Source organism: Hoplias malabaricus, chromosome X2 (genome assembly GCF_029633855.1).
Source record: "Hoplias malabaricus isolate fHopMal1 chromosome X2, fHopMal1.hap1, whole genome shotgun sequence".
Lineage (NCBI taxonomy): Eukaryota > Metazoa > Chordata > Actinopteri > Characiformes > Erythrinidae > Hoplias > Hoplias malabaricus.
The window spans coordinates 9,939,054-9,955,797 of record NC_089819.1 but is presented as its reverse complement, the minus strand read 5'-3'; the positions used below and the strand labels follow the sequence as shown (position 1 = coordinate 9,955,797).

The 16,744-nt window shown below is 38.8% G+C and overlaps 1 protein-coding gene across 2 annotated transcripts in view; it reads left to right on the top strand.

The window, feature by feature from the left end:
• Positions 1–16,744, top strand: part of LOC136676777 (max dimerization protein 1-like) — a 33,418-nt gene that overhangs the window by 7,082 nt on the left and 9,592 nt on the right. For both annotated transcript variants that reach the window (XM_066653996.1, XM_066653995.1), the window contains exon 3: positions 9,619–9,648. In XM_066653996.1, the coding sequence (XP_066510093.1) occupies positions 9,619–9,648 (30 nt within the window). The remainder of the gene's footprint in view (positions 1–9,618; positions 9,649–16,744) is intronic.

Genomic DNA, 16,744 nt, shown 5'->3' with positions numbered 1-16,744 from the left:
AGGGTTGAGCTATTTATACACAGCTGTAGGTGGCGTGGTCAGTGGGAAACCGTTTATTATTCAAACAGTGAAGAGCAGGAAGTGGTTCAGGTGACTGTGTGGGCTTCCTCTATGTAACAGACGTTATCAGTTCTTCTTTAAATGCCCACTCCAATCTTTTTTAGCTTTCAGATCCTTCTCAGCATTAAAAAAGCTCCTCTTGGGGCTGTATTTTCTCTGTGTGCGATTACATGTCGTCATAGCAACATCCATGGTGCTGGGTATCTGTGTTTGACTCGTGGGAGGCTGTCGCTAGTGTAGGCGTACTCCTCATAATGAGAAAAAAAATCCACTCATAAAGAATGAGATTAAGAATTTGAATTTGCCGCTTGAAACATACAAACCATTCATAAATGGACACACGCTTTATGCTGTATGTAGTGCTTTGTTGTTAAAATGTATAGATTGTAGTACAGCCCTGAGGCTGATTCCTGTACAGTACTGTGCTTCAGATATAGAACAGCTATATAGATTTTTTTAAAATACATCCTTACTTCCATCCATCCATTATCTGTAACCGCTTATCCAATTTAGGGTCGCGTGCATATTTAATTTCTGTACATTCTACAAGTTTCTGTATAGTGTAATTGTTAAGGGGAAATAATGTTAAAAGAAGTAATTTATAGTAATTCATCCATGAAAACATGCTCATATGTCACTAGTGGGGATACAAACCAGGGGTTGTGCATTTGAGACCTTACATCTTCTATGTAAAATCATTTGCATTTTTCATCACACCTCAACACCAAAATATTCTAAAAGGTTTATTTTGTTGCAAATCAAACACGGGCCATATTTAAACGAACACATGAGGTGACAATATCAATGTCGATGAGCTAATCTGCAACATTTTGTAAAAGATTTTTCATCTGGGCTTTTCAGTTCAGGTTCCTTAGAAGTCCTGTCCTGCACATCCTCTTCTAACACCTGATCCACTTAATCACCAAATGTTAAAAAAATCTGTTCTTGCGGATCCTCTTATTTTGTTGATTATTATTATGTTATTTTAATAACATGAATTTGTTCAGGGCGGCATGGTGGCACAGCAGGTAGTGTTGCAGGTTCGATTCCCACTCCGGGTGACTGTCTATGAGGAGTTGGTGTGTTCTCCCCGTGTCCACGTGGGTTTCCTCCGGGTGCTCCGGTTTCCTCCCACAGTCCAAAAACACACGTTGGTAGGTGGATTGGTGACTCAAAAGTGTCCGTAGGTGTGAATGTGTGTGTGTGTCTGTGTTGCCCTGTGAAGGACTGGCGCCCCCTCCAGGGTGTATTCCTGCCTTGTACCCAATGATTCCAGGTAGGCTCTGAACTCACCGCGACCCTGAACTGGATAAGCGGTTACATATAATGAATGAATGAATGAATTTGTTCACTCATTCACCTAGAAAATATTGCAGTGTGATCCATATTACTTTGACCAGTGCTGTGATGTAAATGGTGTAGCTGCCCCAGTGCAGATAATAATGAGACAAAGTGTTTTCGAAAATGCTCTCCAAGGTGGAGATTTTTGAAAACACTGTTGGCACTGTTCTCTTGTGGACAAAAGAAAACAGAAATTTTCAGAAATGTTGATGTAATAACAAGCTGTGTCTGGCTGAAATGCAAATACCTCCTTACTCCCTCTATAGTGAAGTACATAAGTCATTAAAGTACAATGTACATGCAGCTAGCACTATGAATAAATGTAAATGATGCTGTATTAGAAATATATAATGTACTATTACAATTTAGATTCAGTAATTATATGACTATTGTAGTGCACTACATAGGGAGTATGGAGTGATTTGGGATTAACACCTGTTTCTTTCATGGTGTTTTGATGCTTCTCTTTGAAGTAGTACTATGGTCCCCTACTGGACTGGAATGATAATGCAGCGGATTTTAGTAGTTGTCTGGACAGGGATAGTTTCAAATACCGAGAGAGGAAAATCTGTTGATACAATCCTGTTAAGATTTGATTGCACCTTGCCACAAGAGTATTAATGAGGTATTGAAGTTGGGTAATTAGTCACTAATCATAAAGTCACTACCAACTCATTTCAATAGAGTTGAATGGAGCTCCATTCTTCCAGAGAATCCAGTTCCAGTGACATTGGGTGTGGTGACCCTAGGCGTATGTACTTACTTAAGAGCTTCCAAATTTGTTTGTCAGTGCTTTCCTGAGGAGATGAAACAAGCTGTGTTTGTACATTTGTGTCAACACTGCGTGCATCTTAAATTCACCTAAATCCTATTTAGACCTCGCTGAAGCTTAACCAGCAACCATCAATTAGTGTTTTTTATTTTATTCCCCAGTATTTTTTTAAATGTTGCAGCTAAGCTATTATTATCTAACAGCAATGTTTTTAACAGCAGCCTTCACTGCTTGAGCTTGTCTCTTTTGGACATGTTCAGCTGTTATTATTCTTCAGTGTTGACAAAGGCCTGCAGTGAGAAGGGATTGGTTATGTATTTCCTATTGACCAGGATTTATTCAAGACATTATTAACTTTGTTCTGTATACCAAGTCATGGTATACTGATTACACTGGTGCATTTTATTCTGTTACTGAGTGTATACTTGATTTAGGGGTTTATAAATGCCAACATTGGTCAAAAAATAAATAAATATGTGCTTTTATCCAGTTCTGTTTTTTAATGTGTTGTGGGTTATGAACTGCGGTAAGGCAGTTATTTTCATAATTATCATCATCTTTTTTCATTATACAATACATTTCTCATGTTCAGGAATGCTTTAGAACCACAGAACATTGAAACATGAAACACATATCCAATAACATTAAACATGTAATAATTAGCAGTCTATATAACCAGTAGCATGTGAAACAATTCATTTTATAACCTGCACACACATACTGCGGGGCACTTTGCTGAGATGAACATCTGCAGCACACGGCTCATACTAAAAAGCTCAGAGTGATTTCAAACAGTCATAGGATGCCAGGAGATATATACACATTGAAATTGATCGTTTAAGGGTATATTCTTGGCCTCTTAGTTTTTATGAGGGGTAATTTTTAATACTACAGTGTACAAAAATATTTCAATTTTCTGTCTTCAGTTTTGTGCTAGCACATTTGGAAGTGCTCTTTCCCATTCTAGGAAGGCAGTCAGCCAACTTCATATAAATGCTTGTGGTGTTTTTAATGGGATGTCCAGCAAGGTCACATCTTTTATTTACATAGGTGTTCACAATGTAATATACTATTTAAAAATAATTGTTCAATTATTCAAAACAAATTTGGTGAAATCCCTCTTTAACTTAAATGTACATTAATGAGTAATTGAAGTAATTTTGGAGTATTTCAATGGGTTCAAGAAATATTCACACATGGGCAGCTTGTTAAAAATAAAATATAAGATGAGTGATTTTGATAAGATAGTGACAATATACATCTTTGAATAGTAAGCTTTTGTGTTATATGGGTCAGGTGTCAGAAGACTCTCTCTCTCTCCCACTCTCTCCCTCTCTCTCCCTCTCTTCCTCTCTCTCCTCCCTTCTCTGGCTTGGTAGCATTTCCTGATGGCTTGTGGGGGAAGGGTGGGAGTGTTATGTGTGCTCATCTCATCTCCTTCCCTCCCCCTCTGTTCTGCACCATTGCCAGATTGGAGCAACCAGTACAGTCCTACAGTTCCACCATTGCACACATGACACTTCTCCACCTACCTCTTCCCAACAAACACGCACATATACACACACATTCAGAACAGCATGTACTGTCCCAAACCAGCAGATTATAATACTGCATTCCTACTCTCATCATCATATGCAAGACCTTCACATAATATTAACCTAGTTTTTCATGGGGCATGTCCCAAGCACTTTTCAAATCCACATTTATTAAAAACAACACTGATCTCATGTTGGCATCAGACTGAAAAAGCTGGAAAAAATGAATTAATGTGATCAAACACTGTAATAGAATTATTCAATTGTAGCTCTCACTCAGAAAATATGGTTTAAATTGAGTTTAAAATGCTTTGTGGTAGTAAAGTATTTGAGTAGTTGGAAAATACCTTTTATATGCTTATCATCAGCATGGTACTTTAGTGCTGCAAATGCCTCATTTTTAAACAGAGACTGGCTAGTAACACGTTCATATACTCAAAAACTCAAATACCCATGTATATTTAACTAAATGTTATCCATATGGTGGTTCCACTCACTCATGAACTGCTCACAAGGGAATACAGTTCAGTCCATTGCATCAAAGACTCTTTGGTAAATATCAAATATTGTATCATTATGAACCTAATAGAGGTTGTGGGTTTGAGCCCCGCTCCATGTGGCTGTCTGCAAGGAGTTTGGTGTGTTCTCCCCATGTCCTCCGGGTGCTCTGGTTTTCTCCCACAGTCCAAAAACACGTTGGTAGGTGGATTGGTGACTCAAAAAATTGTCCGTCGGTTTGAATGTGTGAGTATGTGTTGCCCTGTGAAGGACTGGCACCCCCTCCAGGGTGTGTTCCTGCCTTGCACCCATGATTCCGGGTAGGCTCTGGACCCACCACCACCCTGACCTGGATAAGCGGTTACAGACGATGAATGAATGAATGAATGAACCTAATATTCATGGTTTCAGTATGGGTGTCAGACAAGGAGTTATGCTGTGTTCTCTTAGCTTCAAAACTTTTGTAACACATTATTCGTGTTATATTTACGCGACTGTTGTCTCTGTGTACAGAGGGCAAGGACTCCTGGTCACAGTTGGCTGTGGCTTTGCAGCAGATCAGGATCATGATCTTCTGGAGCTAGGGCCAACGAGTAGGAACACATGCCATCTGGAAGTCCCTCCATCACTTATTTAGATCTTTCAACATGATTAATATGTCTAAATAGAAGCTTAAAAACATTAGACTCTGCATGTAGAGAGAAGAGCATCATCTCAGGCTGCAAATGCTATGCTCAGTGGCGTATGCAATGGCAGTGAATAGCTGATACTACACAATATATGCACAGACTGGGGGGATGCTCCGTTTTGAGAATGCACTGGGTTTGGACCTCAGGGTCCATGTAATTTCCAGAAGTTTGGAATTCCTAGAAATTTTCAAAATGGTTTTTACACTTGAACATAGGAAGTCTTTGATTTACAAACAGGCACTAAATTCAAATGACATAACCATGCTTAGCCCACAAGTGTATTTCTACTAATCAACCACTGGCAAGTTGGGCATGTTTGAAAAACCAACAAACCAAAACCTGATTTAACAAATTTTAAAAGTGTAAAGCATTAGTTGCGAAAGTATATGAATGTGTAATAATGGTTAAAAAAACAGGTCAAAAACTCATTACACATCATTAATATGCAGCATGTGCATAAATAAAAAGGCACGACAGTGAGTTTTTATGTGTGGCAAATATGAATGTTAGATGAAACTAAATGTGGGCTCACTATTGCAAACAACACTTCACTATTTACCTTTTTATTATAAGATTTTTAATTATTAAAATTATGTATGACTTAATTACTATAATATTAACTACTCTTAAACTTGTTTGTAAACCTTTATAAGTGTAGTCTTTTTGTCAATTGGTAGTGTTTATTTATATGATGCAACAGTTGGCTTTGTGTACAGTAAATGCCTCTGTACTGTAAGATAGTAGGTTATGTCAGTGGTAACTCATAACACACACCCACAATACACCTCTCCCTAAAGGCAGTTGAGACATTCCCCTTAGCGTGCCTCTCACACATGGTTATCGCATTAGCCAAGCTCTCTTCATATGGCACCACCTATACCACTCTGAGTTTGTCTTTGGCGTCTAAATGGCATGTGTTTCAGAAAGCAGTGCAGAGATAAGATGTTTTGAAATTTGGTGGAGTACTAGCTTGTGTTTGTACTGGGTGTTACATATTGTTGATATACTAGAGTATTGGTTACAGTACACTAGCCTCTATCCCTTCATGTTGAAGTTATAAAAAGTATTTCAGCCTAGACTGCTTTTTAAAGGAGATTCGAAGTAGCCAATCACAACAGATGTCATTTAAAAGCAGAGTAACAAATTGCCTGTTTACATGTAAGTTTTGGGTGCATGAAACCACACAGAGGTTATAAGTGGAACTCAGGGCAGGGATGGATATAAAATATAAAGCAGAACATGCTATGGTCTTTTCAGAACAGAAAAACAATTAATAATAAATAAAATATTCAAAGGAAATATAAGGATATGGAATTGTAAAAATTTCTCCCAGCTTTTGAGTGTGTGCTGCTCATTCTAGTGATACTACTGGTGCATGTGGTGACAAGAGAAGCCCTTGGGTGTTTAAAGAGGATGGTGTATTTTTAGATATAGGGTTAACTCGGGGTGTCCGGAGGTCAAATGGAGAGACACGAAGGGTGTGTGTGTGTGTGGGTGGGTGTCTGTCTGTTTGTCTGTGTTTGGGGGATAGCAGAAGAGCCATTGAATCTTCCCCCTTTTGATTTGAGTTTACACAGCTCCTTTTCAGAGTCAGAGAAAAGCCTGACCTCATTTTCTGGGACTGCTGTGACTTTTAGTCATGGTGTGTGTGTGTGTGTGTGTGTGTGTGTGTATGTGTGTGTGTGTGAGATGGGGGGGTTGAGTGTGTGGGGTGTTCACCACCACAGGATTATACAGTAGGTTTCAACTAACTCACTCTCTCTCTCTCTCTCTCTCTCTCTCTCTCTCTCTATATATATATATATATATATATATATATATATATATATATATATATATATATATATATATATATATATATATTTATTTATATCCTTTTATCCTGTCACTCTCTTTTTCTCTCTCCCTTTCTATACCTCTCTCTCTCTCTCTCTCTCTCTTTCTAGTTTGCGTTGTAACACTGGCTACCACTGCAATATAATATTATGTTATATATGTTATATGCTTATTTTCCATTGTGGTAAAATAATTTTGGATTAAGTAGACATCTGTCAGTAGTGTCACAGAAATCTGAGGTCCTATTTATGTTATGTTGAGTTGCTTAGTTTGTGTGCTGTGTGTGTACCAGGAACATGGCAGAGACCAGGATCATCATGGCTGATTTTACATTTATGTTTCTGAGCACAATTGTGTTGTATTAAAAATTAAGACTACATTTAAATTAAGATACAAGTCACTGTTTAACACTTAGGGATCAAAGAACATTTTCTCAATTTTTGTGTATCTTCTTTAACTCCCAGCACCATGGGCCAGTACCATGTTTCATATAAACATTGTCAGATCAATCTGTTTTCTAGGATACTCCATTTGACTTAGAGTATGGTGAAAAAGCATAATTTGTCCCTAAATCTAAAAATCTGAAAACTTTATCTCTCTTATGAAAACATATTTTCGCTCATGAGTATCTGTTAGTCAATTGCAGATCTTAGTCAGAAATGACATCCACCTATTCCACATGGTGAGAGGCAGGTGATGTCAGTTGTACCTCAGAACTCCTTCATAACCTCCAAAGAGTACAATTGCAAAGATATTAATAGAAACCTAATCACTAAACGTTGGCACATTTGTAGACCCCAGAACAGGGGTCATTAATCTTATCCATGTAGGGCTGGTTTGGCTGCACATTTTCATTCCAGTTAAGCAGTAGAACTCCTGATTCTTCTTGTTTAATCAACTAGTCTCAAGCTGGGTTTCCATCCAAAACGTTTGCAAATGTTATGCCCAATAAAGAAATATTGGCAGAAAAAAAGCAAAATGAGCTGTTTTTCCATTCATTACACTTCTGTGAATAACCTTCAGATGACGTGGGCTTTCTGCGATCACTGAAACGAGAGAGATGGAGAGTTCTGCATTGTTTTTTGCTTTGATCAGAACAATTTTTACAGCTGTTTATATCTAAAAACACAATTGCTTGATTTATTATTCATTTGTTGGGGCGTCTGCGTCTTTTCTGTTGTATAAAGCTTCTTCCTAATTTTTTGAGAGGAATGTAAAATTTGTGGTCTCTCACTTTCGCACAGAGCTGTATATGAGTACAGTAATCAACACATGCACTAAAATAAGAAGCTCAGGTAGTGCTGGTGTGAGTGTGGAGAGGAGAGGTCAGAGAGTCCAGGGGGTGGTCTGTTAAAAGCCCATGGTTGCGGGGTCAGTCCAAGGTTCCGGCACATGCCCAGTCAATTTTTATTTGAAAAACCCTTTTCCATCTCTCTTTTGCGCATTTGTACTTTAGTGATAATCAAATTTTTCCACTTCGCCCGAGCGTAAAACTTTTTGCGATATTTAGGTGTTTTTGCAAATTTTGGGCCTTTTCCATTCAAGTTTTTCTTTTTTTCTTTTATAAGTCGCAAGAACTTGGGTAGATGGAAAACCCACTACTGTCTATAAACAGTTGTTGGTGTGCTCCTGTGCGGTTGGAATGAAAACCTGCAGCCATGCTGGCCCTTTGTGGATAAGATTAGTTACCCTGAACTAGAATATTACCTATAGTTACTTACATATTTAACTGATTTATTATTTAGGTTGGTTTGTTTTTTAAAGCCTAATGTTTCTTATAACAGTTTCCCAAAAATCACATCTCCTGGGGTTTGTACACAAGTGTATACAGAACATAAGCCTCTCCTTTTACTTCCCTATTCATCCCTATTCTCACAAAAGCCTAGTTTTAATTATGAAAAAAATAAAAAGCAAATATCACAGCATCATGGCATTTTAGCAATACATTATTGAATGTCTATACATTATATTAAACTATAAACATTATTTTTAAAATTCACTTCATTTGTTTGCTTCATCCCATTTGTCGTCGTAGTGGATCTTGAGCCTACCCAGAGTAACTGGGCAGAAGCCAGGAGCACATCCTGGACAAGATGGCAGTACATCACAGGGCATCACACAAACAAAAATTCACTCACACCTGTGGACGCTTTGAATAAACAGTCTGGCTACCAGTGTGTTTTTGGACTATGGTGGCAATGACACTACCTGTTGGGCCAATGATCCATCTTTTTTTGTTATACAATAATAAAATCTCTACAGTTCAAATATAAATTTACCTTATATGCTTGGCAGATGCTCTTATCCATAGCAAATGGTGTGCCTGCCTGAGCGGGGAAAAGCCCTGTTACCTACTAAACTATGTCAGCTGCATAGTATAGTATATTATATATGGTTAAATTTAATCTATATTGTCCAGCCCCACTTAGCTTTTTGCACAAACTTTTAACACAGTAACTCTCTGCTATGCAGTAGTTAATAGCATTCAATACAGGCTTCAAATGTTGGATAATCCTTCCGGTCATTTTCATGTGTCTGGGTTTATAATTTTCATGCTGTGTGCGTGGCTAGTTTTGCAACAAACAGCCCTCTTATTCTCCCACATACACATGCGTACTAGTGATTCTTTGTACCGTCATCCGCCTCTGCACTGAACACTTCAAATCAGTAATGACCACATGAGGATTCTTTCTGAGAGACTATTATAATTTTCATGCAGAAATACTGTGATTGTAACCTCTCTCTCTCTCTCTCTCTCTCTCTCTCTCTCTCTCTCTCTCTCTCTCTCTCTCTCTCTTTCACTCCTTCACTCTTTCTCCCCCTCTCCCTCTCTTTCCCTCACTCCCCCCTCTCCCCTTATACTTCCTCTTTTTCCCTTTCTCTCCAGGTCCACACACAATGAAATGGAGAAGAACAGGTATGTCCTTTTTGCTTCACCGCCATCTCGGTATAATGATCATCCAGTCTGACTATGCTCTTGCCCCTCTGTAGTCTTATTAATTACTGTATTATGTAGCCAGCAGTGAAGTCTCATCCCATGGGTGTTCCACCCTGATAACGTAAATGACCTACCATCAAAAGCGAAACAAGTAGCTAGGGTTTCTGGACAAGTGTTCTTTAGACTGTTGCCTTTAGACTGATTTGAACCCAATAAAGACCCATTTCAGTCACTCTGAGACCATTATCCTGTTAATTAATGCCTTAAATACAGTCTTGTTTTGTAATAATGCAGATAATTCATACGTTTATTTTAATATTTAAAGACCAGGCAACAATCATTACAAAACATATACATCCAATACGTATCTAAAAAGGCAATTTAGATCCACAGTCACCCTGTCTACCCCCTTCACTCATCATTCCAGCTCTAAATGAAAAATCTGATTCATTGGACAAAACTGACATGCATGCTCACCAAATACCCTGGAGACTGATCTTAATTAAGAAAAATGATAAGGTACAGAATCTTATTTAATATTTTTCTTCTTTCCTTGCCAATGCAAATGTCTCTGTGGCTGGTTTGATAAGAGTCAGGCATGATATAACCCGTAAAATTCTAAAGGCTGGCTTCCCAGCCTTGAATTAAACCTAGTCATGGTCTCAATTTTTCTTTCAGTGGAAAATTTCCAATGCTTGGTTTAATCCCTTTTGCAGGAAACCAACCTTAAAGTTCTAAATGTAGCTCCAGACTTCATTTTCCTACTCACACATCTAAAAAAACAAGCACATTAGTTCCACAGAGTTTACTAATTTGAAGTAATCTCTGAATAAATAAGCCTTAAGGCTACCGCACACCACTCGTGTACCATTGTTTAGTGTTGTAAAGCAGATGGGTAGGACAGTATTTTCATCTGAATTATTAGATTGACAGCCTTTTGTGTTATAACATCAAGCTACACTCCAACTACTACACTTTTTGTGGTCTCATTCTTGTTTAATATAATTCCATAGTAGCTTGATGGCTTAGTCTTGGAATGGCTTGTTCTGACAGTAGAGATTTTTCTAAGGGCATTTAATACAGATTGAGTGCAGTTTTACTGTGCAAGGGCTTTTCAGTAGAGGATCCTTATTGACAGTGTAATTAGTTCAGTTTAGCTGTAGCTCAGTGGCTCCCAATCACAGTCTGTCTTAATTTGTGTCAGAAGAAAAGGTATGAGTGACAATGTATCTTGGCTACACTAACGAACCACTTTTTTCCTCACTATGCCCTTTCCAGTATTCCGCAGTTCCTTCCAGCTAAGATGGGTCACACACACACACGCACACATAGGGCTTCGAGCTCGGCTTGCAGACAGCATTGAATAATACATGGCGGCCAAGCAGTGTGCACTAGCAGGCGTCTGAACTCTTTTGACTCTAAAACTCTTAACAATGCGCACAGCTCCTGCCACATCCCCTCTCTGCCAGCGGGTGTACCCTGTCTCTCTCATGCAAACAGGCTTAGCCATGGCTGCCTCTGTGGATCTGCATATATTCAGCTGCCCACAGTGCTGCGTGGTTCCACAGCTACAGTGGTCTACTTTAGCGCTCACATTTAAAGAGTTGCTTTTGTCCTCATTTACAGAAAAGCAGACACATTGAGAGACAGTGGCAGATTCTGCAAAATTGACTCAAAATGCAGTGCTAATTGCAGTGCAATACAATAGCTTCCAGCCTAGGAGAGCTATAACGAGTAGTAAGCTAGCGGCTCACCGCAGTACCTCCATAAGAAATGTATGTAGGCTAACCTTGAATAGGTTTGTACACTCAGGGACATTACAAAAACAGTAAAAGAGAGTTTACAGAAGTTATAATACAAAGTTTTACAGTTGAATTCATGTAAAAATTAAAGGAATATCTTTACCAGGACAAATGATTTCCCCTTTACCCCAAATGTAGCCAGTTAATCAAGATGTGGGACAGATGTGGCCTAATGGTTAGAGAAGCAGGTTTGGGACTGAAGGTTGTCAGTTCAATCTCCATGACCAGCAGGAAAATTGAGAGTGTGGGGGATGAAGGAACATCACTTGCATTTATTTGTCATTGCACAACATAAAACAATAGGTATCTTCAGAATTTAACCCATCCACACACACGTTAGTGCACTGAGGGCAGTGAACACACACACACCCAGAGTGGCAGGCAGCTATTCCCAGTCACCCAACCCCCAACTCGTCCTTGCGCTCTGGGAATAGCTGCCTGTGTGGATGGGTTAAATTCTGAAGACACATATAATTTTATGTTGAATAGTGACAAATAAATGCATGTTTGAAGTTCATGTTTGGTAACCCAAATTTTGCAGTAGGGCTGCAAGGTTAATGTAGCCAGAAGTAATGAAAACTGCATGGATAAATGTAAACATGCTTGGCACCAGCCATACAAAGCAGACATGCTTTTTATGTGTAAAATTGAACCAAAGTAACTGTACCTGAAGAAACTAAAAACATCCTGCTAAATGCAATTAGATAATGTTTTGTTGCTGTAATGTAAATGTAAAACATTTATTTGTTTAGGTCTGGGTACTACAGTGCTCTGATACGACTGTGTGATGTAATTTTTCACTCTGGGAACACACAGCGAAGTTGGCCCGAGAATTGTACAGTATGATCTTGTTTACCAGTACTGGTGCAAGCTGTTCCCAGTGCCTCAGCAACCTCCCCCTTTCACACATTTTGCAGATATTTACCATGTGCCAAATCTGACCCTAGCACTGACACATTTCACTTAGGAGACATGCACACACACACGATGACACACAAGCAAACGCAGGAAAGGAGGCAGAGAGTGGGGAATATTTAACAATTCCCCAGGAGGAATTGAAAACACCTTCCATTCATTTTCTTTCTAAGTCAAAAAGGAACCACAATGGGGCATCCTGGCTGAGACAGAAGTGTAATTAGATCAGCTAATGCAGCACTGTGTGCTCTCTTTAAAAACCAGGATTGGGGGTGGGGCTTTTTAACTGTAATTTGAGCCTTATAGAACTGCACTTCTGCCTGCATGCTGTACCACTAGGGGTTAAGACAATTCCTTAGAGGTCAGAAGGTCAGGGGGATGGAAAAGAGCAATTTACAGCTGGCAGGGTCAGAGGTCGCTAATGTGAACTGTTTTCTGGCATACATGTGATGGTGTTGAGTCCATATGAATGTTTGGTGAGAGCTGGACACACGTGGGCCTAGACCTGCACAGTGTGTTTATCTTCTCAAGTAAGGTTTTTTTTTTTTTTTTTTTTTTTTCTTCCCTCTCCCCCCTCCCCTCCCTCCCCAGCAAGTTCTGTTACTGCACTCTTTCTTTTCGGCAGTGACAGTACCTGTATTTTTAGTGTAAGAACTCTCTTGCTTGTTAGTTTGTTAGTTAATGCAATAAGTTAGTTTTACAGAAGACAGATATATGTACGTGAGGTCTCTTACATATATGCCAGGAAAAAGGTCACATTATGTATATGTAGTCATAGCATAGTATCGGGTCCAGAGGTGGGTGTGGGAGTCCTGACCTACTGCTGTGTGATACTGATAAAAAGAATATTTTCATTCCTCATTTATTAGATGATATGTAAGTTAGCATTATTAAAGTACAGGAACTATCCTTCCTTTGATCTGCTTAAATAAGAGAACATAGCTTGCATTGAGTGTTTAAACCAATGGGAACCGTGTATTTTAAACAATAGTCAAACAGAAACCACTATTGGATAAAGGAAATTGAACCTACCTGGTTAAACTAGAATAATATAACGTAAATTACTGAGTATTGTCAAGTCTGGAATATTATGTGAAAAGAACACACTATAGAATTAAAAATACCATGATATTCACAATCAAATCAGTATCGACAGATGGTTGTTAGCCTCAAACCATTGCTTTATTTATATATTTATTTAGATATTTTATAGAGATTATTTATATGTTGTTCTTTGGAAAAGCAGTTAAAATGTGTAAAAATGTTAATACAGGGGCGGCACGGTGGCGCAGCAGGTAGTGTCGCAGTCACACAGCTCGATTGTGGGTTCGATTCCCGCTCCAGGTGACTGTCTGTGAGGAGTTGGTGTGTTCTCCCCGTGTTCACGTGGGTTTCCTCCGGGTGCTCCAGTTTCCTCCCACAGTCCAAAAACACACGTTAGTAGGTGGATTGGCGACTCAAAAAGTGTCCGTAGGTGTGAGTGTGTGAGTGAATGTGTGTGTGTGTCTGTGTTGCCCTGTGAAGGACTGGCGCCCCCTCCAGAGTGTATTCCCGCCTTGTGCCCAATGATTCCAGGTAGGCTCTGAACCCACCGCGACCCTGAACTGGATAAGCGGTTACAGATGAATGAATGAATGAATGTTAATACATCTGCATTTTATTCATATTCCACTATTTATAACCTAAAAACAAAGGCTGCATAAAAAGAAATCTACATATCTGGATATCAGCCCAAAATTACCATGTTTAAAATTTCTCTGGAATATGAGCCTTGTTAGTTATCACTGAAACACAGTATGACGCCAATGCTAGCGTATTGTTTTTGACAGTATATTGCCCAAGACATAACCACATCCCAGTGACTACTTCAAAGCAGGCTTTGACCAATCACTGCTCTCCACATGTGCAGCCCTGGAATGGAAAAGCCAGCTCGCACACGCGAGAGTAATATCATTAGACAGAGAGAGAGCGTGGCTCCCTGAGAGAGAAAGTCTGTGCTCATGCCTTTTTGACCCACGTGATTGTGACCCATCACCTACGACCCATGAACCACAGCATGCCTTGTGCAGCAGTAAGAATGTGTATGCGGAGTTTATGTTTGTTTAACAAACGCCAGGGCCCTTATTGTAGTTATGTCACAGCGGTGGTAGCGTGTTCAGAGGTTATGTAATCCTACCCCACTGCCCTTTGGACCATGCAAATGCTGAAATGAGAGAGCCCTGCCTCAGATGTGACCCTGTGCATGTGCGGCTTTATGTGGGTCATCTGTGCAGCAGAGACAGGTATATGTTTATCTATTCTATTTCAGTTGTTTGCACAGATCCACCTTTAATAAGCAGAGCTCTCAGTCTGAACTCACCTTTCTGCGGACTCACCCCAGCCTTCATTCACCATTAATCATTCACTCAGAGCTCATCGATCCTATTCACTGCTGCAGCAGCCTTGAGCTGTTCACTTCATTGTACAAAGCATGTGCAATCCCCAGAGTTTCCATCTGGAAATTTTAATGCCCCTCACAGAACATGAAATGACCCAAAATAATAATTACATGGACAGATGAGTAAAATGTATGTTTACTTTGTCCTCAGAAACTCAAAACATATGCATTTTATTAATAGTTTTAATTTCTTTGGGTGAGGGTGAGCTTTTTGCCTGAATTTTTTTCAGTTTTTCAGAGGCCAGTTTCCACCCACTTGTTGATAACACCCTATCATGTGATGTTGGGAGGAAGGCACCACTTGGACAGTTTTACATTCTTAGAACGGGACACTAATTGCTAGTTCTGTTATGTGCGCTTACAGGCATCCCCACTGGTCAGTATCAGGGAGAAGCAAGGCCACAGAGAGGCTGAAGTAACAGTGGGGTCAGCGCTTGATCATTGTGCCACTCAGAAACCAAAAATAAGAATTTATTGACAATAAAACTCTTATTATAAAACCCATAAAACTAACCTCTTATGTGACCCAGTGTAAAAAATACATGAAGTACCTATAAAATACACAACGACAGGGATCAGTGAAGGAAACTTTAAGTAAAAAGAAAATACGTATCTACTTTAAACCATTTTTAAATTGTGGATGCTACACAATTCAGGATACAGGTGTGCAAGCAGAACACCAGAACATTTTCTGCATAACACCAAGATTTTGAAAGGCCAGTATCAAGCGTGGGTGTATGCATAAAAAGGTTTTTCACAAAAGACATCATTCAGCCAGCTTTATTATGGCAGTATAAGTGTTTAAAATGTAAATGAGATGTTGTGTAATCTTTAATGATCTAGCGTTTTTCAGTCAAACTAATATAAGTAGAACCTGTTTTGGCTTTCTGCTTCTTTTAGTATACAGTTACAGAATGGTCACAGCAATCATGTTTCTGATAAAAAAAGGATGTGTGTGTGTATAAAGAATATGCAGCCCCCTGTGTTCAGACATAGAAGTGTGTCTGGGATCCATTTTGTGTTTTTTTTTTGTTTTTTTTTTCCTAATGAATTGGGGTAAGTTGAACTGATGGCCTACTGTTTACTTTTTCCATCAGTATAAGCATAAAATGCCCTCGTCTCTCAACGGAGCTACTATTTCATGGCCGTACACCCCTGCTGCTGTATTTTCAAGAAATAACACAGCTGGCTACTGTTGCCTGAAACTCTTTCAAAGCTTTCAAGCAACATTCTTTTTCCCATAGTATAAATTACGCCTTGCTCTTCAGTTTAAAAAAAAAAAATATATATATATATATATATATATATATATATATATATTTTTTTTTTTTTTTTTTTTTTTTTTTTTTTTCCCTCAATTTAGTTTTTCTGTACTTGCTACAGCCTTTTGAAGAAAAAAAAATAATAAACAAAATTTCTCTCTTTCTAGAAATGTGATTTCTGTTTGGGTAATGTTAACAATACTGTTTAAGCCTCATTTTAAGAGAACCATCAAACCAAAAACATTGTGTCAAAATAGACCTTGTAAACTGTGTCTTCAAAAAGCTTGATATATTTGAAAGGTATTGCCAACTGAATTTAAACAATATCACCTAACCCCACTCTCTTGGGCCCTGTGAATGTGGAGCCTCATGCCACCCACAAACACTTCACTTATAATAATAGGCTGAACGTCTCTAAAGCTTTGGGTAGTTAGGTTATTACAGAATCCAAAGTCTATTTAATTCAGAATTTTAATGTGTTAGCATCATTAAAAACCTTGGCATTCTAACCTGCGTGATTACAAGCCTGACTTGTTCACCTTTTGTTGAAGGAGATGTGTTTTCTTTTTCTTTTTTTTTTTTTTTTGAAGGGGACAGCGAAAATTGCCCCTGGAATAGTAATATGTCACTCCCTCTTGCTCCTGCTCTCAACTATTTCT